Genomic DNA, 22,911 nt, shown 5'->3' on the forward strand with positions numbered 1-22,911 from the left:
GAAGATGAACAGGTATCCTAAAGGTTTTTAAGATGTACAATATTTGAGGAATTAAAAATTTATTACATTCCATTTAGCATAATCCTGTACTGTGTAGCATAATCTATTAGGAACAGATATGCAGTGGCTTCAAAAGGTTCATGGATAAAGTCCATTATCTTTATTCCATTTTTCCATGACCTTTTTGAAAGCCCCTTGTGCATTCATGGCATAAAGGATTGGCTACCAATGAGCTCCTTGTATCTCAATTAGATAATACTTGATAAATACCATTTGCCTACCATTGGATTTCATATGGTGACTATGTGGTTTCAGAGTAAAACTATACTCCGTAAGATTTTCATTGGCTAACTTCAGAAGTTGATCAATTTCTTCTAAGGTTGCCTTCATTCTCCAATCTTTTATTTGGTAGCTGAGCACTCAGTTGTTCCCACTACTCAGGGACCTCCTTTAAGGACCTACATCTTAAAGTGTGAGTGCTTGCTGTCAGAGCCCTGTGTTGCGTGTTGTGTCAGGAATTAACGTCCCTTACAGATTGGTGGGCCTTTTCTGGGGCTGCTTTTCTTTTTCTGTTGGTCTTTTATGTGTTCCTGTAATGATACTTTATTGTATGTGGGATATATGAACAAAGGAACTTGTTTGTCACACTGGGTTAAATATTGGGGTGCATCACCCAAAATGTGCAGGAGAAGATGAGTCTGCCTGCTGCAGTAAAGATGTGCAGGTGTGGGAGTCCGATAGGGAGTTCTACTCTGTCTCATAGCTCTGCTGTGAGTTGGCCAGATGTGGTGGGAGGGAGTTATGTGTGGACAGCGCCAGGCCTTGTATTTGACCACTTATTAGCTATTTGAGGCTAAATGCAATTAGATTCACCTTTTGTGGACTGTTCTGAAATGTGAAAAAAAAATTTTGGGGGGTGACAGTTTTGGGAACTGATCTATTTGTGAAGAAGAGTTGTGGAATATGCTATTTTAAAAAAATCATTAATTGTGGGCTCATACAACTCATCATAATCCACACATACATCCATTGGTCAGACGTCTCCCTTCACCCACTTTTCTGTTGTGCATCACCCAAGGAGGTTATATATAGATGTATATGTAATTGGTTCCCGCTTTCCGCCCCACCCTCCCTCCACCCTCCCAGTATTACCACTCTCAGCACTGATCCTGAAGGCATCATCTGTCCTGGATTCCCTGTGTTTCTGGTTCCTATCTGTACCTGTGTACATCCTCAGGTCTAACCAGATTTGTATGGTAGAATTCGGATCATGATAGTGGGGGTGGGGAGAGGAAGCATTCAGGAACTAGAGGAAAGTTGAATGTTTCATCGTTACTACACCGCACTGTGACTGACTCATCTCCCTGAAATTGTTCTGTAAGGGGATGTCCAGTTCCCTACAGATGGGTCTTGGATCCCCAATCTGCATTCACCCTCATTCACAATGATTTTATTTTTTTGTTCTGATGATGCCTGATTCCTAATCCCTTCTACAGCCCGTGATCACACAGGTGGGTATGCTTCTTCCAAGTTTGGGGCTTTGTTGCTTCTGACCTAGATGGCCACTTGTTTACCTTCAAGCCTTTTAAGACTCCATATGCTGTATCTTTTGATAGCTGGGCACCATTAACTTTCTTCACCACTTTTACTTATGTACCGATTTGTCTTCAGTGATTGTACTGGGAAGATGAGCACATAATGGTATGATTTTTTTTGGAACATGCTACTTTTTATTTATTTCAGTCTTTTTTTATTTCTTCATTGAAGTCTCAATGACACACCTTTCTGACATCCTTTATCCTTATTTAAATTTATTTGGTCAGCCTGGGGTTTGACTATCCTTAAAACATAACAAGTACATTCCTTCCTGATACCCTGTGGTCTGGTATTTTCTCCTCTAGGAACAAACTCTTTTGGGCTATCCATTAGTTAATTCCCATCCCTTCCTTCAAATCACTGTTTTCAAAGAAATCAATTAATTAGACTACTTAGGGCAGATAACGAAAACCACCACTAAACAAAAGGGCCGGATAGGCAGGTAAGAAGAATGATTTCACAGTGGAAATCAGCTGAGAGAGTGCCTATGTTCAACCCGCCCTCTGTTTTCAGGAAAGATGCTTGCTCTGGGTCCTAACTAGATTAATTAATTAGAGGCATTGAAGAGAATGCCTTTCTTGTTGTTAGTTGCCACCTACTTTTCTGCAATTTATAACAACGCTGTGCACCCATGGTGATGTAGTGCACTATGTGTTGGGTTGGTACCACATGTTCAGCCATTCAAAACGGCTAACTGGTCCACATTAGAAAGATGAGGCTTCCTACTCCCTTAAAGACTCGCAGTTTCAGAAACACACCGGGCCTGTTCTACACTGCTCTATAGGAATGCTTTGAGTCCGAATTGACTCAATGACAGTGATTTTTATTTTTAATGTACAACAGAAAACATGCCCTATGACCTCCATACTCTGAGTTCAACATGGTCAGCTTTTTTCTCTGAGACTGAAATGGTGAGTTTGGGCTCATCAAAATTTGGTCATGAACCTGAAAGTTCTCATTTGCATTTCTTGTAACTATTGCCTCTTTTGTTTTACTTTCTGCTAGTGCTTCTTCATGCTCCATTTATTTTTCCAGTGTGAGATTTCCAAGAATACTTATTGCTAATGAGCTTTTCATTTGAAGGGTGACCTTGGAGCTTCCCTCCCCTGGCCATGAAGACCTGGTACTCTTTCACTCCTTTGCTTGTACGTTTGAGAAAGGAAATCAAACGAGAACGCCCCCTACATTGTTAGAATTTCCTTATCATGCCAAGGTTCACTGGCTAGTTTCTTAAAGTGATCATTTTATTTCTCCCTATGCTAGTTCATGAAATGTAAATATGCATGTGTCACTGCTTAGGCTCCTCCTCTGTTGCATTTCTCATACAAGTTATTACCATTTGACCTTGTGCTTTTGTTTTTGTTAGTTGTTGTGGATTCATTTTCAACTCATAGCCACCTCATGTGTCCAGGGTAGAACTGTTGGTTTTAGAATGGCATGCCCTCTCAGAACAGATTGGTCATGTTTTGCTTTGATTTGCTCAATGCTGTGCCTGCTCTGCCTGGGTGTTATATTTCTTCAATCAGTTGAATAAATGCAAGAGCCAGTTATATGGGCCTGAGGTAAGCAGTATTGTCTGAGACTCATGGCTTTTACAGGAAAATGAGTTCCAGTTATCTGAACTGAATACAATGTTTTCTTCATCTCCTCGTCGTACTACACAGATCTCTAGATCATCTCTGTCATCGATGACTGACAGAATGACAAACTGTCGGTGTATGAACAGAAATGTAGTTGCCAGGCACTTAGTGGTAGGTAGACATGGGAACCTGCATGCCGACTCCATTCAGCAACTTACCATTTGAGCAGTACTGAACATGTAATTGATGGTTTGTGACTTTCTTCAGATATATCCCAATGGAAGCAACATGTACTTAAAAGAGACAAGAGACTAAATGAGCCAATGTGGCCAAATTTTTTGGGGAAATTGCTTCAAAATCGTGGTGGCGGAATAAATGCAGTGTTTTATCATGAACATGTTGTGTGGAAGAGACTCTAGTGGTTCATTGGTTGAATTGATTGGTTGCAGGCCATACCCTCTGTGGCTCCAGCATACAGGGCGCATCAAGAGAAGACAATGAGGCTGCATGACGTACAGACTGGGAAACACTAACGAGCAGTTTCACTCCCTGTTAAATGGTCAAAATGAGTTAGAATGTACTTGACAGCACTACATTTGGTTTGGTTCATCATGAAGGAATGGGAAGGCTTTAAAACATGGCACCTGATGCACTGCTGTGGATGCAATTTTGAAAGGCTTATTGGATCGACATTAGGTTACACTGTTGTAGTGAAGCTCATGTGACTTTATGTTATAGCTAGTTGGCGACGCAGTGACATTTTATCTTGAAAGTGAAACCTTTTCTATGTTGTTTTTAGGTGGCATCGTGTCCATTCCAACCCCTAAACCCTCTATTTAACAGCATGAAACACTGTCCTGTCCTGCATCATCACAAATGTTCCCACGTTTGAGCCCATTGTGACAGCCCCTGTGTTGATCCATTTTGTTGAAGCCCTTTCTCTTCTTTGCCTCTCTCTCCCTTACCAAGCATGATGGCCTTCTCCAGGGACTGGTCTATCCTTAAAAAATGTGGGAACAAAAGTCTGACAAGTCATAGAGGCCAGTCCCACAGCTGAGAGAATGCTAGTGGTCATCATGTTCAGCTAGTCTGCCTTCCATGATCTGCAAATGTGAAAACATCTCAAAGCCTGGTGTGTGAGTACAAGGATCCTAAGACAGTTTACCAGTCAAATGCATTGAAGTTCAGTTACTTATACGAAAATTGGAATCGAACTATATTTTTCAAATCAGCAAAAAGGACATGCTATTATGATATTTCATAGATTGTCCTCTTTTGTCAGCATGTCCTATGAGCTTGGTGTATATTTATGTGCGTGTCCAGTGGTTTTTGAGGGGAGCAATCCATAATAATTACATGACAGTAGCTTTGTGTCTCAGAGTGGGAAAATTTGGAGGATACCTATATTCTTTTTGTTGAGATTCTTTTAAAAAAAATCTTTATATTAGGGGCTCAAAGAACTCTTATCACAATCCATACATACAATTGTGTAAAGCACATTGTACATTCATTGCCCTCATCAATCTCAAAACATTTGTTGTCCACTGGCATCTTACACTGCCCAGCATCTCCCTTCGCCCCCTTTTCTGTTGTCCTTCCCCCAGAGAGCAGGTCACATGTAGATCCTTGTAATTGGTTCCCCATTTCCACCCCACCACCCTCTGGGTATCTCCACTCTCACCACTGATCCTGAATGGATCATCCGCCCTGGATTCCCTGTGTTTCCAGTGTACAGGTGATATCTATATTTTATTGTTAACTTTCACTCTCGCCAGTTTCCCTTTTTTTTTGCTCTGTTTCCCTGTTCCATAGAGTACAGTAGAGTGACTAGAAAGTAGTTGAATAACATAGACACACTACAGGAAATTTCATAATTCCTGAAATAATCATCTCTGTCATCTGCTCTTCACTTGATCTTAGCCAAAAGGCCGAGAAGCGATGCTGTCATCAGCTCTTGATAATGTAGAATTCTCCAAGAGGCTACCATGAATCCGGGGCTTTGGCATGCTACTTTGTTAGTTCATATCAGTAGCTCTCCAATGGCTAAGGAAGGACTACAGGGAGAAGCACAAATTCTGCAGTGTTTCCTAGTTGCTATCTTGCCTTCACCCTGTGCTCCATGTTCTGATAAATATTCTGGTTGGTCCTGTGCAAGGAGGTGAATTTGCCTCCTCCCTCCAATGGAAGAGAGGATATGATGTGGAATTGAGGCTTTTATTTTGGTCATTTGTCTGATTTGTGTGTTCTGACTGTTCTCTATTCTGAAAAAGAGATAGGAATAAGGTTGCAGTTGGTCACAGACAAACTGTACAGAGATAAACTCACTATGCTAGAAGCATGCAGTAGTTGGGATAGCATGTAATTAGTGAGGAAGTGTGTCTAGTGCAGCGATTCTCAACCTTCCTAATGCTGTGGCCCTTTAATGCAGTTCCTCATGTGCGGTCAGCCCCAACCCTAAAATTATTTTCATTACTGTAATTTTGCTACTGTTGTGAATCAGGCAACCCCTGTGAAAGGGTCCTTCGACCCCCAAAGGGGTTGCAACCCACAGGTTGCGAACTGCTGATCTAGTGGGTGAGGTGGATTAGTTAAACCCTGTTGGAAATCTTTAGTAGAACAAGACCCCTGTGTCTAATCCATGTGAAATGAAGTCTCTATTTCCCAGGACTGTCATCTTCATCCTTTCACATAGTGGAATGCATGGCACCTTGCTGAACCCGAGTATATGGGATATTTTAGGACACTGTGGCTGTTGAAGAGGTGGCCGTGGATTTCTCTTAGGAAGAATGGGCATTGCTGGACCTTTCTTAGAGGAAACTAGAGACATGTGGGGATGGAAACTTTTAGAAACCTGATCTCAGTAGGTATGAATATTTTCATTAGAAAAGAAAATTGTGTGCGTGTGTGTGTGTGTGTGTGTGTGTGTGTGTGATACTCATTGATGCTACTGCAGTATGTGGCCTGAGTAATGGGAATACTTTGTTATATAAACAAGTGTAGGAATTTCCCCCATGAATCTAAAGCTTAGCGTTATAATAACTTCTTATATCAAGTGTGATCTAAGTTTCCTTACGCGTAATAATGCGAGTGTTGACCTTTGGTGCAGAGAGAGTATGTGTTCATTGTGCCTTGTAAGAGCTCTGTGTATTTTACAAGGTTAACATGATGACTTTCATTTATTTAGAATCATTTTATTGGGGGCTTGAATAAATCTTACCACAATCCATCCATACATCCATTGTGTGTCAAACACATTTGTACATATGTTGCCTCATCATTCTCAAAACATTTGCTTTCTACTTGAGCCCTTGGTATCAGCACCTCATTTTTTCCCTCCCTCCCTGCTCCCCCTCCCTCATGAACCCTTGATAATTTATAAATTATTATTATTTTGTCATATCTTACAACTGTCCGACGTCTCCCTTCACCCATTTTAATGTTGTCCATCCCCCCATGGAGGAGGTTATATGTAGATCCTTGTCATCGGTTTCCCCTTTCTGTACCACCTTCCCTCCACCCTCCTGGTATCACCAATCTCACCACTGGTCCTGAAGGGATCTTCTGTCCTAGATTCCTTATGTTTCCAGTTCCTATCTGTACCAGTGTCCAGCCTCTGGTCTAGCTGAATTTGTAAGGTAGAATTGGAATCATGATAGTGGTGGGGGGTAGCATTTAGGAGCTAGAAGAAAGTTATATTTTTCATTCTTGCTACACTGTACCCTGACTGACTCGTCTTCTCCCTGTGACCCTTCTGTAAAGGGATGTCCAGATTCTTACAGATGGGCTTTGGGTCCCCAATCTGCACTCCCTTTCATTCACAATAATAGGATTTTTGTTCTTTGATGCCTGATACCTGATCCCTTCGACACCTCGTGATCACACAGGTTGCTGTGCTTCTTCCATGTGGGCTTTGTTGCTTCTCAGCTAGATGTCTGCTTGTTTACCTTCAAGCCTTTAAGACCTCAGATGCTATATCTTTTGGTAGCTGGGCACCATCAGCTTTCTTCACCACATTTGCTTATGCACCCATTTGTTTTCAGTGATCGGGTTGGGAAGGTGAGCATCATGGAATGAGAGTTTAATAGAACAAAGTGTTCTTGCATTCAGGAAGCACTTGAGTGGAGACCCAATGTCCATCTGCTTACCTTAATACTAAACCTATACATATATGCACATAGATCTATTTCCCCATCATCACATGTAAATATATTTGCATATGTGCATGCCTGTATTTAGACCTCTATAAATGCCATTTACCTCCTAGCTCCTTCCTCTATTTCCTTTCACTTTCCTCTTGTCCCACTATCATGCTCAGTCTTCATTTGGGTTTCAGTAATTCCTCTCAGTTACATTGCCCTTCATCAATCCCTACCAAGCATCTACACCCTCCTTGCAATTGATTTTGTGTCAGAGGAAAGACCAGCCCCTAACACATCAACAGGGTCCAGTAGGTGCAATTTACAGTAATGATGAGTAAAGATTATAGTAAAGTCATAGCATGAGAGAAAGAAGAGAGATTGAAATAATAGAGTCAGACACATTTCATGGTAGCATGCTTATCTCAGCCTCACTTGGTGGTCCACATGCAGAGAGAGAGATTTATTGCTAACCAAGTTTTTTATATTCTCTGGGGATGGGCAAGCCCCCTAATTACAGGTGAAGACATACATCACAGGAAAGGGCTGTGCTATGGGTAATGCAGTAATGGCAGGGGGTAATCTAGGGGTTCAAATGCTATTGGAAGAGGAGGGAATAAGGATATACATTTGACAAGATGGGCAGACCCGAAATTCATGATAGTGGCCTAACTTTGGCTGTTACTGAGCAGATTTGACCTGTTCTCTGGCTCACTATAGAAACCATTATCAGGGTATAAACTCACCCTGCAGGGACCAAACTGAAGCCTTTAGGGAGAAGTAGCCCATTGTCCTTAACAGCAGGGAGTAGGCCCTATTTGTGGTGGGACCAGACAGTAGTCTGGCAACTGATTGCTTTCAGGGAGGTAACTTGACAATCCTTTACCATTAAATGATAGCAGTATCCTAAGTCTAACATATATTTGTGGAGATGACTTGGGAGAAATGTTTCCCATAATTTTGGATCACTTATTGTTCCCTTGTCCCTGGGTTGGTTAACACCCACTGTTAACACCACTTCCTTCACCCCACCTTTTCCCCCTTCCCCCTCCCCCTCCAACCATGGGTCCCATTGTTTCCTTCTCTAGATCATTTATCCAGCCTATCTTATCTAGATAGACCTGCAGAGATAATATGCACAGGCACACAAAAAGCAAAACAAAGCAACAAAAGAAAACAAAAAAAGAAAAGCCTGTAAAAAGTTCAAGGTCTGTTTATTGACCTTTAGGAGTGTTTTCCTGTGGAGTCTGATGGGCTGCCACACCCTGGCCCCAAAGTCTGTTTTTGGTACTCCCTTGGAACTTCCTCACTCTGCTCCCCTTGTTCTGTTGCACGCCCTTAGTGTTTTGCCTCGCCCTTAGTGTTTTGCCTCGGTGTGGTGGGGTCAGATTGGATGCAATTCTCACACAGTGTCTCCAGTGTTGTCTGCTGTAGGACTATGGATAAGTGAGGGATGTCATGTCTCATAGTGGGCCCAGCCATAGGTCCACTCTTTTCATTGGCTGCTCTGAGTGGGGATATTGTCCTCAAGGCTTGGTTGGCCAGGATGTGTTTCACTCTCTCTTTCTCCCTCTTCATTTTCTCCCGCATGCTCTGATCAGACATGTCCCTCTCCCTGATCTGTAGCCTCAGTGTTGTCCTCTGAAGTAAATTCTTATGGGGGGAGGAGAAGCTGACCTTGTAGTTAGGATTGGGGGTGGCCTCTCAGATACTTTTCTTATAAATAGATTTTCACCCACCTAAAATCCACAGACTTAGAGGAACATAGGATTGGCTTGGTGTCAGGGAATTGGTGATTATCTTTTCCCACTCCTTGTGATGTGCCTTTCTCCAAGAGCAGCATGTCAGACACACTTTTTTGCCCTCATATGACACTAATGTGATGGGGACCTGCCTTAGGCTAGGTTGCCTAGAAAAATCAAACTGTAGACACTTACATATGCATAAGAAAGCTTTTTATCAAGAGAACATCCCAGCCCAGTCCATCTGAAGCCCATGGGTCCAATGCTAGCTGGAACATCCATGGCTCAGTGTGTTCAAGTCCCCAAACTTCAGTTTTTGGGTCAACATCAATCCTTTCTGCTGTCAAGCTTAATATATATATGTCTGTATATCATATACATATATGTATGTCTATATATGTAACTATATAGTCACTCTTAATATTATGTGTCCAGAAATCAATTCAGTATATAAGGACCTTCAACACTACAGAAAACTACAGGACTCTAAATCCATGACTTTCACCACAGAATGGGTGGAAACAAATTCCCCATTTCAAGGTTCTAATCTGAATAATTTTGTACTTTTCTTTTTTTTTTTACATTTTATTAGGAACTCATACAACGCTTATCACAATCCATACATATACATACATCAATTGTATAAAGCACATCCATACATTCCCTGCCCCAATCATTCTCAAAGCATTTGCTCTCCACTAATTTTGCACTTTTCTGTAGGATAAATGCAGTAATTTTTATCATGCTATATATTTTTTTTCTTAAATCATTTATTGGGGCTTGTACAACTCATCACAACGCACACATCCATCCATTGTGTCAAGCACATTTGTACATTTGTTGGCATCATCGGTCTCAAAACATTTCTTCTTACTACTTGAGCCCTTCGTATCAGCTTCTCATTTTTATTCCCTCCCTCATGAACCCTTGATAATTTATAAATTACTATTTTTTCATGTCTTACACTGACCGAGGTCTTCCTTCACCCACTTTTCTGTTGTCCATTCCCCTGGGAGGGGGGGGGTTATATGTAGATCATTGTGATAGGTTCCCTATTTCTCCCCCCACTTTACCCTTCCCCTCCTGATTAGCAATTAATAGTGAATAAGTACCAAGAGTTATTTCAGCGTGTTGAAATGTAGTCTACTACGTTTTAATATTAGCTATTTATGCCATATCGTGAATATTTTATGGATATAATTAAATTAATATTAGAGGAATTTTTATTTCTTTTTGGAAGCCTCTTCCTTAAAAAAATGTTAACCTGATTGCTCTAGTTAGAACATACAGTCAATTTTTAATATCACTGGTGACAGTGGACATTTATGTTTGTCAATTTTCTGACATAGGGTGATGTTTTTTTCAAGTATGGCATTTTGACTGTTTCTTTTTAGGAATGTGTATTAGTATATTAACATATTGAGCTATATCTGTTTTATATTAGATTTGTAGAGGTTTATTTTCTTAGCATTAAAAGCCTTTGACTTTGTTTAGTAACAATGTTTTATGTGTCTATTTAGATTATTTATTCATTTTTTACATTAATTGGTATGTTGCAGTGCTTATTTTCTTATATTAAATCAACTCTAGGATAGATTCCAATTAATTATTGTATATAATTATGTTCATGTGTTTTCTGACTAAATTCCCAATATTTTCAAGAACTTTTTCATGCAGATCCATTATCAATATTGGTCTAGTTTTCTTAAAGTATCATCTGACCTTGTTAACAGGTTACTACTGGTTTCATAGAAAATGTTAGTAAGTATACTCTCACAATCATTGTTATGTTTCACCCAATAATGTGAACTTAGACAAAAAACATAAAGTGAATACTCTGGTATCTAGCTGCCAGAATCTTAAACTTTTGTCTCCCTTATACTTAGCCTTGAAGTTTCTCGTGGGATTTAATTTTGATTCATTTGATTATAGACCTTTTGAGCATTCTGAAACCCACTCAACTCTCATAGATCACTTGCTCTGGCTGGATCCTCTGGTCTTGTTAGCTGACCCTTCAGTGTAGAGTGAAATGTTTTAATGACTACTCTTGACAGACAAGTAGTCACTCATACCTGAGACTATGGATGGGACATCCTTGAACCCAAGCCAATGAGCCCATTCCTACAGTGTGTGTTGTTTGCCTTCAGTCAGCACAACCTAGAAAGTTCAGAATCCAGAATCTAGGCCAAGCTGACAAAATTGTTGATAAGTCATCTCTTTTCTGGATCCCTCTTGTACTTTTAAGCTTCTGCCCTCTACCTACCCCTTGTCATTCCTTGACTGTAGGCTGCAGGCTTTCCCAAAGGCTTTAAAATTGGCATGCTTAAACCCAAGAACTTAAGAGAGTAGCAAATAAGCATTCCCCTGTCAGGTTTTCTTGTTTAGGATATCTCTGTGTTGGCCAAGGCACCTCTAGGATGTCCTATTGGTGTCCCTCTGTCTCTTGTTGTCCACCTGTACAAAAACTTTCTCTACTTACCACACACTATTGTGCATAAATCTACCAATGGACTACCAATCCATAGGCATTTCTTCACACACAATAGATATTGTAAAGAATACCCATGATGCAAGGGGATTGGGGCAGATTATATTTGATGACAAGCTCAGCCTGGGTTGGAGTGGCATGTATGAGCGTGATTCAGCTTGATCGCTTTAACCAGATAGGTCAAGGGTTATAGTCTGAGGTACAGTGTGGGCTGGTAAAGAACATTCTTCATAAAATATGCCTTTCTTCAGTTAGATTGCTGGTGAAAGGAAGATATTTACCTTCAATGGAGCTTTAGAATCTTTAGGCCTTAAATACTTCCACTTTATTCTAAAAATAAATATTGTATGTATAGGATGTGAATCCAAACTTGATAATGATATTTGAGAAATTAGTAAAATTGCTCTCTAAAGATAGAGTAGTCTTGTGTTTAATGCAAACCCCCTCAGCTTGGAGCATGATTTTGATCCTAGGTGGTGGGGGTGGTCACTATTTAGCGCAAGAAGTACAGGCCTGATATGCCTTTTATACCATTGCCTCCTGTTCTTTTTCAGATCAAAGATTTGCCACAGAGAAATGGAGCTAGAAATCTGTTACTACTGTCTTGCACTTTGAAGCATGACAAGGAAGGATTTCAACTTCTGACTGGGTTGTGAACCAAATCCATTCACCTGACACCAAGCAGGGTGAGCATCCTGGGGTTCCTGGGGGCAGCACTGGGCAGAGGAATTTGAGGAGAAGGAGGAGGGATCTGGGCTTCCTGGAGTCTGAACGCAGGAAAGCACCAGTGTACAAGGACCCAAGCTGCCCCAATGGTCAGGGTACGAGCAATTTGCGCATCTCCCTGAATGATAGAATTCAGTGGTTACATAACCATTTATAATTAGAACTTAGATTATGAGCATTCCAATTTGAAAAAGGCTGGTGCCATAATGGTTGCAGATTGGACTGCTAACTCGAAGATTAGCGGTTCAGAATTACAAGTCACCCTGGGGAGAAAGGCAGAGTTTCCAATCTTGTAAAGAGTCACAGTCTCAGAAATCCACCAGGGGCCGTTCCACCTCCTTTTAAAGGGTCGCTATAATCAGAATCCACTCGCTGGCACTGAGTTTGGTTTAAGGTTTTCGTTGCTGATAACAGTGACAACTCTGTCCATTTGCTGCATCCCCACTTTGATTAAGCCTCCTTGAATTCTTTCTGAGCATTAACCAAGAATGTAGATCATCTTCCCCTTGGGGAGAATGCCTTAGAAAATAGATTGCCTGCACTCCTCTCCAGCCAGCCCCCTCCAAGGGCCTGCCTTAGATGTGTCCTTAATGGAGCTCACCTTACTGAGGACAGCACAGGGGCCGTTGTCATGAGTCTGGCCTTGATTGCCTCAGTTTGAAGGGCCTGGACGATTCGTGTAAGTCCTTCTATCTAATAATGTGCATGTCCCAATTATGGTCCCATTCTTGCTGCTACAGTCCCACCTGTAGCTGTGATGTATTGATCTGCCACCAAACATGATCTGTGACATGGCCTTTTGTTCTGTGCCCTGCTTATCCAGGGTCTCGACTGTGAATCCTCAGTTGCATTTGAACTGCTAATGGCCTCCCTTATCCATATGATGTATGTGTGTGTGTCTTTTATTGTCTCTTAAAGTTTAATAAATGTTCTCCTTAAATTATATTTGACAGTGGGATTACTTTTCTACCCTAAAGCACAATTTATGATCATCAGTGACTCAAGGTACAGTTCTTTGGGACAGCATCTTGACAGCCACCCTGCAGGTGAGGTCAGGCCCTACAACCCCCCTGGTTTCTGTCCTGAATGGGCATATGTTACAAAGGTCTTTTAGTTCTGTGGATAAATGCTCACTCTGCACCTTAGCCTCACACCAAACACACTCAGCTCTATGTGGGTTGGCAAATCTAGTTGCCCAGATAAGTACTCAGATGTACCCCCATTTCACCTCCTAACCTCCTGCCCAAAGGCACTCAGGTCTCTTGTTCTGTGGCCTGGGAATCCCACTGGTCTGTCTCAGTCTCTTGGTTCTGCTGCCACCATGTCTCTGTTGCTGCTTCTCCCCATCACTTCCTCTCTTGTGTCACAGTTCCCTGTCTTCTGGATTGAAAAGTTTCAATGCAAGAATCTAGGATCCAAAGGCCTGTACTTCTGCCTATTCTTTTTTGATGGTAGTGAGATCCCAGTTTCTGTCTCTGAAATGACTCAATTAGTCCTAACATGCTTTCCAATGTGACTAATTCTCAGGTGAGGTTTCAGACAGTTTATTTACATAACAAGGTACAAAGGTACCAATGTATTGTTGGGTAAACTGCCCAATCCTCTTGAAGCAAAAAAAAAAAGAAAACAAACTCAGTGCCATCAAGTTAACGCTGACTCTTAGCGAGCCTATAGGACAGGGTCGAATAGCCCCCGTGAGTTTCCAAGATTGTAACTCTGTAGTGGAGTAGAAAGCCATGTCATTCATGGTAGAAGGAAGCCCCATGCTGCTTTTGAGGAGAAATTGGTGTTTTCCACCTGCTGACCTTGCAGTTGGCAGCCCGACAGTCACCACTTTGCCACCAAGGCTCCTTTGCCTCGTTCGCATTGGCAGGAGACAAACCCACGTAAATGATCTGGAAGAAGTTAAGGGGACATAGCTAGAAAGACTGTATACTTGTATAGGCCAATGTCTAACTCAGTGATTCTCAACCTTCCTACTGCCCCAACCCTTTAATACAGTTCCTCATGTTGTGACCCTCGTTGCTACTTCATAACAATAATTTTGCCACTGTTAAGGATCAGGTGACCCCCTGTGAAACGGTTGTTCGACCCCAACGCGGCCTGTACCCACAGGTTCAGAACCGCTGATCTCACTGCATTAGGAACTGCAAGTAATGCTACATTAAAAATGTTGATCTCTATTGGGATTCAAAGTGCACTTACTACTGAGGGAAGTATACTTCTTTATTTCAAAATATATACATAAATTTCAGTCTAACAGATGCCATGTGTTTATTATGGAGCCTTGGCTTTGACATGTGTTAACAGTTGGACTGCTATCCTCAAGGTCAGAGGTACACACCCATTAGCTTCCTGTCCTGACTTAGAGTCTCAGAAGCTCTGTACAGCAGTTCTCATGGGTCCTATCTGCAGATTATACGTCTAACTCTACTTGATGGTGAGGTTTAAATTGTTTCTAAAGTAATTATACAATTTCTAATTCTTCTATAAAATAATTTTTAATTTGTAATAGCTGTTTATATAGCCCATTTTAAATGTTTCCAGATGCTTAACATAGTCATCTTCAAAGTTCATTGATTTGTTATTCTCCTGGAGAATTACACAGTAAGGAATTGGTAGTTCTGTATGGGGTGAGGTAGGGATCCAACTTTTTGGTTTCTTCCTTTTTGACATTTATATTTGATTGCCCAATCTCTATTTGTTATAAAGTCATCTTATAGTCACATGTTTGAAAATTATTAGTTTTACATTTATTGCTCATTCAGGGGTCCTCAACTACAGCCCGTGGGCCACATGCGGCCTGCCAAGGACATTTATCAGGCAGGTGTTTTTGCCGCCGCTGCCTATCCTGCTTAGCAGCTGACTCTCCCAGTGTGCATAGGAATTTGTTCAAAGTTTTTTTAAAAACTAAAGTCCGGCCCTCCAACGGTCTGAGGGACAGTGAACTGTTTTAAAAGTTTTAGGACCCCTGGCTCATGTTATAAGCATGCTTTCCATCACTCAATAAGAGCATCATTAACATTATTGGGGACTTGGTGTAAGAAGAGGGACAAAAAAGTAACAGCATCTGGACCTACAGGTTATGTGTTACTCACATTGTATTCTCTCATCAGCCGGCAGATTGTGCATCACCAGGAGCATAGAGAAAGGAGGAAGAAGGTGCCTGATTTGGATGTTATTATTTTGGGGAGATCCTCATGAGAGATTGTAATTTGTGAACATAATTGAAGCTGATCCAGATGGGACAAACATAGAGCATCTCAGTTGTCTGCAGTGTTCTAAGGACCTAAGAAAATGACCAAGGCCCAGGTGATTCTGATGTGTTTTATCCTTTTCTGTATTTCCTACTGGGATTGTAGAAGCCTGTATAATACTGATTCAGTTCAGTGGAAAAGTAGAAATTTGAAATTAGAGATAAACTTTGACTCTGACTTCAACCTTTGGCTGGAGAATATTGGGAATATATTGATCATAGGATTAATACATCAATGAGGATTCTTTGGATGGCATTATCTTCCAACTCATAATGCATCATTCTGTGGCCAGCTCATGAGAATATTTCAAATGATATGCTATATGTAGTTTTTAAGGAGAAATAAAACCACGTCTTTAGGAGAATTCACTATTCCGTTGGATTTTTGTCTGAACAAGTGTCTTTAACGCTTCTCTCTGAAGGTGGTATTTACATATTTTCCTAATCAGCAGCATTCTCATTAATTCATCTAAAATGGGCCTTGTAGCTATACTGGTTTAAAATTGGATGACACCTTCTCACCTCCTCTATACCTGCAGGAGAGAGGATCAACCATCAGCACCAGCTCTGATTCCTATATGGGAGAGCTTAAACATACCTGTACCCTCCAATGGTTTTCCAGTTCTGACACTAGTATCTTTGCCACAGCCCTCTTCTACTCAGCTCATTAATTTTTTGCAGTGGTCATGGACTGATTGCAGCCCAGAGTCACAAGTACATGTTTTATTCAGTACCAGAATATACTTTGGTGTGAGAATCAACAGGCTACACATTGGGATTCACATTACAGAACCATGTAGGCAAATTTGATCTTCTTCAGGGGAGGCCTGTTCTCTCTGTCCCTCTCAGACATTTTACCCCCTGAAGTTAGGCTAATTTCTTACTCCCATCTGTATAGACTCCTCTCAGCTCCTTGGGGATATCCTCCTCTTCATCTTGCCTGCCTGCCCCACTATCTTGGCTGAAAATCCTTTCTGGACCTGTCACCATTGGCTCTGTCACCGTGTTCCATCTACCCTGGTCATTGTCTCCATTACACAGCTCTTAAGCCGTGAATAGTACAATTCATTTTGCAGCAGCAGCAGTAGACCAGTCCCTATGAGGTAGAGGTTCAAGATGCTCCATGATTTGCTCTGCAGCATCTCACAAAACTAAATAGCCATCCAGAAAACAAATACCTCTTCAAGATGTGGAAGCTGGTGAGTCCCAAATCTATATGGTGGTCAGTCTGTAGGGTTCTCCTCATTCTTGTGCTTGCCATGGATGATGAACCAGATCATTAGGGCAGACCACAGTCCACTGCCTCACAAGGTGAAGTTGTTGAATCTGGTCAAATAATAGGTTGACGTGGCTGAGGAACCCAAATGGGAATGTCATGCAGCAGACTGTTGGCTCATAGAGTCGAGGGAGCTCTCAAGTCAGGTCACATAGGTGGCCTGCAGTTGCCATTCAAGGAAATGGCTCATGAATTTCCGGAAGCTGGCAAATCTCTAATCCAAGGGTTCATTCTGAACTCCGAGACTGTAGGGGCTAACAAAACCAAATCAACAGATCAGATGACAGGCCAATGTCTCTGTCTCTTCTCAAACCATTCCTGCAGGCAGTTCTCTCTCTCTCCCTCATGATATGATGGCTTCTTGGGTCAACCTAGCGCCTTCCCTGCCTAGGCAAGGTTAGGAGGGCTCCAGAGGTCAAGCCAGTGGAAGAGAACTGCAAGGGAGAGCATATGGTGAAAGATGGCAGGTCCAAGAGGACCTTGCACTTAAAGTTAAGCCAAAACCGTGTGAAGGTGGCTCAGAAGAATTTGTCCTAAGGTTGTCAAGAGGAGCTTGTGCTACGGTGGCTCTTAAGAACTTAGAAAGTTATTCTGCATTCAGGAAGGGAGATATTGCCTCTGAACATTCTGACCTTGGTTCTGAGATATAGCTTCTTGTTTCTGATCCCAAGGTGTACCTGTTTCATTAATAGACTACTTTGATCTATTGAGTTTTGTGTGGCCATAGCAACAGATTTTCAAACCCAGAAGTGAGACAAAGAGTGGTGTGGGAGGAATGACTTGGGTAAGAGTTGACAAAAAATGTTGGTGAACTGAGGTGTGTTGACCGCCCCCATCTGAACTGTTCCTGATAATCATTGCCACTGGAGATACCGAGCCTTTTATAATGGTGATACTGCTAGAACTCCCAATTCCATTTCACAAAATACTGTAAACTTGTTTGTTAATATAAACAAGTGTGTGTGAATATAAATCTACTTTGTGTGAATATAAATCTCAGCTCTTTCTAGCTCATTCAGATAGTTTCACTGGTATTCAAACTTCTAATGTTATGAATGGGTGCATTATTTGGGGGCATGGAGGACCTCAACACTTGAACGGTGATCCTCAGGTGTGACATTGCAATTGTAGCAAATATTAAAGACAGACCAGTGGGGCATGTGGTTCCTCACCCCATGTCAGGACTGAGAAAGTGAATGTATTTTCCAATGGGTATATGTACTGGAGTTTACAGATCTTTCCATAAGGCGTACACGTCATGCAATTAGTGTCTACATAGTCAATGGGTAATAATATAAGTGGATAACATAATAAATAAGCAAGAGTGTGACTCACCATCTTGACCTAGTGCTAGTTGACTTGAAAGCCACCCTGTGCCCTCCCCAGGCATTTGCTACATTTATGGTGGGTTGGCTCTAGAACCTGATTGCTCTGATCTACAGATAACCTTCAGGCATAGTGAAGTAGCCAGACACAGAAATGATTCATCTACTATGGGAGCTCCTTTAAGACTGCTCCTTAATGGAGAGTTATTGTAGGGGTGGGGGTGGGGCACATTATTTGGCCTGGAGAATGTGTATTTGAAAATATTTCTGTCTCAGAACAATGGAGATCTTTATGAAAATAGGGCTAGTTTTCTGTCCCATAATTGCGAATGTAGAAATAAAGTTAAATACTTTCTACTAAGTCCTCATTTTGCCACCCATTTTGGAATATACAGTTTTTACTACTGCTTTGTTTCTTTTCTGTAAGATATTTTTTTAAAATCTTCAAATGGAAAATACACCATTAAATTGACTCCTCTTCCTGCAGGAATCACTGACATTCAACGATGTGGCTGTAAAATTCACTCGGGAGGAATGGCAGCTCCTTAACCCTGCTCAGAAGACCCTATATCAGGATGTGATGTTGGAGAACTATCGCAACCTAGTTTCCATCGGTGAGAATTCTGAAGTCATTGGCTTTTCCTAGCTTATGGGTTAAAATCTTTGTAGTGGCTGGTGTTCTCAAAGACGGAGATTCTCATTGCATTCTCTGGTTCTAAGTTAGTAGGTAAGGTCTTCTATCCTTGAGAGAACACCCTTTACTTTGTTCCTTTGAACATGATTTTCGTAGAAATACTATATTCTTCAGGTTTTACAAACTTTAGGTTAATTTTGCTGTGTCTAAGATTCTGTAATTTCTCATGAACAGGTTATCTAGTTGACATCCCAGAAGCATTCTCTCAATTGGAACAAGAGAACTGTGGTCGGTATTAGAAACAATCTGTAGTGGGATTTTTTTCAGGTGCATGGTCAAAATACCTTAATGGCTGGGGGCGTTGATTCAAGTCATAGAAGGCCTCACATCCAAGGTAGGTGTGGGAAAATGCATAAAAGTGTGTACTTCTTTGAATAGGAGAGCTAACTTATCCTAGAAGTTGAGAGTTCTCCTGTAGCTCTTGAGATTAGATTTCCATTTATTTGATTTATAGTACTGTATGTTTGCTTCCCTAATTTTCTGTCTTTAAGATTCTCAAAACTTTCCCTTTTTCATGTGCTTCTACCTTACTCTGAAAATCCATCTTGCAAGCCTCTGTCCAAACAGAGAACTCTGGTTTTGTAACTGGCCTCAATGCAGCACATTCCTCCCCTACTGAGTAATAATGGCTTGCCCTTTGTTGTTCGCAACAGTCTTGGATCTTGAACTCCCACCATGGATGAGTCAGTCTCCTTTGTGCTTCCTTAGCTTTCCCAATGGAGTTTCTCTAAAGGTTTTTGTGTCCATTTTCTCATTTGTTCTCCTGTTCCTTTAAAGTTTTTATTCTGGTGAAATAAGTTCCGCCTGTTTTCTAATAGAGATGATCAAATTGCCTTCTCTGTTGGAATTCTTCAACAGACATGTTTCTCCATATTTTGCTTCTGTTGGTGAAACACGTTTATGACTTCTGTTATTTTCAGGTCTTTAAAATCACCTTTCTAGCACGGAAATTGTTATGATCTTAGGATATACTTTAGCACTCTACCTCCAATTTTGTTCTACTTGGAAGATTTTAAACACATTTCTGTTCCTCCAATAATTTTTTAAGTGGAAAGGACATTTTTAACATCCTGAGTTGTTGGTTTCTTCATTAAACACATATCTACTATATATTCTTACTGTGCAGTGTGCCTTCCTTGGGCCCACCCCTTCATAACAGGTCGAAACCCCGAAAGATGACCTTTGCTGCTTCTAAAGAACATTTTGGCTGTATGTTCCAACGCATTTTTTTGTTGTTTTTCAAACTATCATAATATATTCAATATTGCTCTCTCTCTTCTGTCTTTTGAGTAGCCTTTTGGTTTCCATATGTAAAATGTCTTTTGTGTCGTCCCACATCTCATCTGGTCTCAGTCATTAATCTTCACTCATCAGTCTTTTATTCCTCAAGTTTATTCTTTACAGTCTCTCAGCTCTGTGATCTAGGTATTTTGGCTAGCTTCTACTTGGATTTGAGTAATTGATGATCTGTTCCACAGTTAACCCCTGGGTGTGTTTTGATTAATGAGCTTCTCCACCATTTCTTTCTATGGATGTGGTTGATTTGCTTTTCGTTTGCTCCATTCTGAAAGATCCATATGTATAGTTTCCATTTTTTTAAATAAGAAATTTGCTTTGAATTCATCATTAGTCTCAAAATTTTATCGGTGACCTTGTGTGTCATTTCTGTCACTCAGGCTGCATTTTCCAAATACTTATATTGCCCCCAAATTTTACATTCATCCATGTACATGATTGTATGTATTGTTCATCAATGTGAGGCTGCAAAAGTTATGCAAAATTTTCATATATATATATATAATTGTATTGATGCTACCACGGTTCCAAAATATTTTCTTCTTGAATTCCTTGATAACACCTGCCCGTATTCCTTTCCTCTCCGACCCTCCGTTTCATTATTGTGGAAAATAAAGCCTGGATGAAAGTGTAAGCAACCTTACCTCTATACTCCTGACTTCAGGGCTTGGGAGAAGAGTGCTAGTGTTAGAAGAAAACCTCCAAGCCCTAAGGATAAAGCTAGAGCTGAAATGCACAATCTCCAGATAGTGTTCTCAACAACTGCTCTCCAGGAAGATGTTAGTATACAGCTCCTACAGGCACCTGATTTCTTGCTACTCAGCTAAAAGATGCCTAGCTTTAAAAGCAATCAGGTTCCCTTTGTTGCCATCACTCAAGCAATCAACTATCACTTTGTCTCTTAAATTCCCTCTGGATGGGTCCTAAGGGATGGTTGTATAATTGAAGGGCAGACATAAAGGGCTTTGTATCTTTCACCAATTTATATAGTTTCAGGGCATGCAGACCCGCCCCCATTCCTTACACACAATGAAGGTACCTACTTAACAAGGTAGGCAGTGGCTTTACCCTGAAGTGATTGGGTGAGCAACTAAAGACCAGTGCTGAGGCTGAGGGCAAGTGAGGGAAGTACCTATCCACTGAGCAGGGAGAACAGTAACAACATATCTGCTCTTACAGTTAAAGCAGCTCACAGATGGTAATAGTCATGTGCTTTTATGAGGTATCATTAAGGTAGCACTGTAATGAAAGGATATTGTGGGGATGATCTTTAATTAGAAGGTAATTGGGGCTCTTCTCCAACTTACAAATGTGAATGCTTCCTTCCAACCAGATACCTGGCCTTGTAATCTTTAATTCTGAGAATAAAGAATTGGTCTGCCTCCACTCTCTTCTTAATCTGCAGTTTCCCACAGCCTGATACTTATGAAGTGTTCTAAAAGAGTTCAATATATTCCCACATTCACATCTGTCCGCTCTGTTGTCCATGCCTTCTGGAGGCTTGCACACCTCACTGCTATATAAACTCGCTGTTAAATGACCTCACTATCTTATTCCATCATCGGAGATGAAGCCACTCTACTCCGTTTTTGCTGTCTGCTTTATCTTCCTTCAGTGCAAATGCTATTCCTAAGGGCCTTTTGATTCTGGGGCTGGATCCCACACTTCGTTTGCTTAAACAGTGGGTGCACAAATCTCAGTAATACTTTTAGTAACTGGCCTTACTTGCAGGCATATGAATTTTAACCTTCCGCTGACAGAATTACACTTTAGGGAAGATCTTGCCATGTACTATTTGAAGATGAATATGATTTTAGTCTTCTTTGTCAATCTCAGCCTTATAAACCACTTGATTATCTAATTAAAAAGAGCCAGTATCAGTCTATTTAGTTGAATAATTCATATACTATCAACTTTTAAACATTACATTTTGTTTTAACAACTTGCAATTTTTTTCTTGATAATATTTCATATAATCCATCTTCCAATTATTAGAGGATGTTTACATCTACTTTTTCTCATTTTCAGTCATGCCATGTAAACCACAGAAGGTCCCCAAAGCTCCCCTACATCCACATCATTACTGTTGACTGTACTTTGAGGATTTAGTACTTCTTCAGTGTTATTCATTGCCATTAAACCTGAGGGGGTGCATGTTCCAGAAGTAGATCACCGGGTCTCCCTCCCAGTCCTTGTTTCTGGAGATTCCACTAAGACCTGTACACCATGGGTGGTCCTGCTTGTGTTTGAAACCCTGGGTGGCAGTGCTTTTGGCATCACAGCAACATGCAAGCTACCACAGGACAACACTGAAAGATGGGTGGTGTCAGCTAGAATACAGGCTCTAGAAACATAAGCAATATGTTTCTGTACCCTAATACCTTTCATATATACCTGTAAAAATCGTTTTCTCCCAAGTAGAACATTCTGCATTTTTCATTTTCCCAACTTTGTCTAGTACTTCATCTGACCTCTACCAACTGGAATTAGCAAGCCTTATCACATCTGTGGTCTATTGGTCTCGATGTCTCCCTTCTATTACGTTTGTTGTACATTTTCATGCCCCTCTTTATGCAAATACCAAATCTGTGTTCATTCATCACTTTCACATCCAACCTGATTTCTGCAGTAACTTTACTATTTGGATTGTTTACACTGTTGTATTACTTCCAATGGGCAATAAGCATTAAGCATAGTGTTTTATTCATGTAAGAGGGTTGTCACTAAAAATCTACTTTGTATCAATGCATATTTTAAGAGAACCGTTGTCAATCAAAATATTGAAGAGTCAACGTT

The 22,911-nt window shown here is 40.9% G+C and overlaps 2 protein-coding genes across 4 annotated transcripts in view; one reads left to right on the forward strand and one right to left on the reverse strand.

Moving 5' to 3' along the window:
* Positions 1-22,911, reverse strand: part of LOC142427338 (large ribosomal subunit protein uL14-like) — an 81,932-nt gene that overhangs the window by 47,173 nt on the left and 11,848 nt on the right. The window lies entirely within an intron of this gene.
* LOC142427728 (uncharacterized) overlaps positions 1-22,911 on the forward strand; it is a 31,893-nt gene that overhangs the window by 2,839 nt on the left and 6,143 nt on the right. The window contains exons 2-5 of one of the 3 annotated variants that reach the window (XM_075532873.1): positions 12,097-12,228; positions 13,222-13,314; positions 15,385-15,580; positions 18,613-18,739. In XM_075532873.1, coding sequence (XP_075388988.1) covers positions 15,566-15,580; positions 18,613-18,739 — 142 coding nt within the window. In that variant the 5' untranslated portion in view covers positions 12,097-12,228; positions 13,222-13,314; positions 15,385-15,565. Of the gene's footprint in view, positions 1-12,096; positions 12,229-13,221; positions 13,315-15,384; positions 15,581-18,612; positions 18,740-19,086; positions 19,154-22,911 lie in introns of those variants that run through there. The other 2 variants (XM_075532872.1, XM_075532874.1) reach the window with 2 other exon arrangements.

This window comes from Tenrec ecaudatus, chromosome 15 (assembly GCF_050624435.1).
Source record: "Tenrec ecaudatus isolate mTenEca1 chromosome 15, mTenEca1.hap1, whole genome shotgun sequence".
Lineage (NCBI taxonomy): Eukaryota > Metazoa > Chordata > Mammalia > Afrosoricida > Tenrecidae > Tenrec > Tenrec ecaudatus.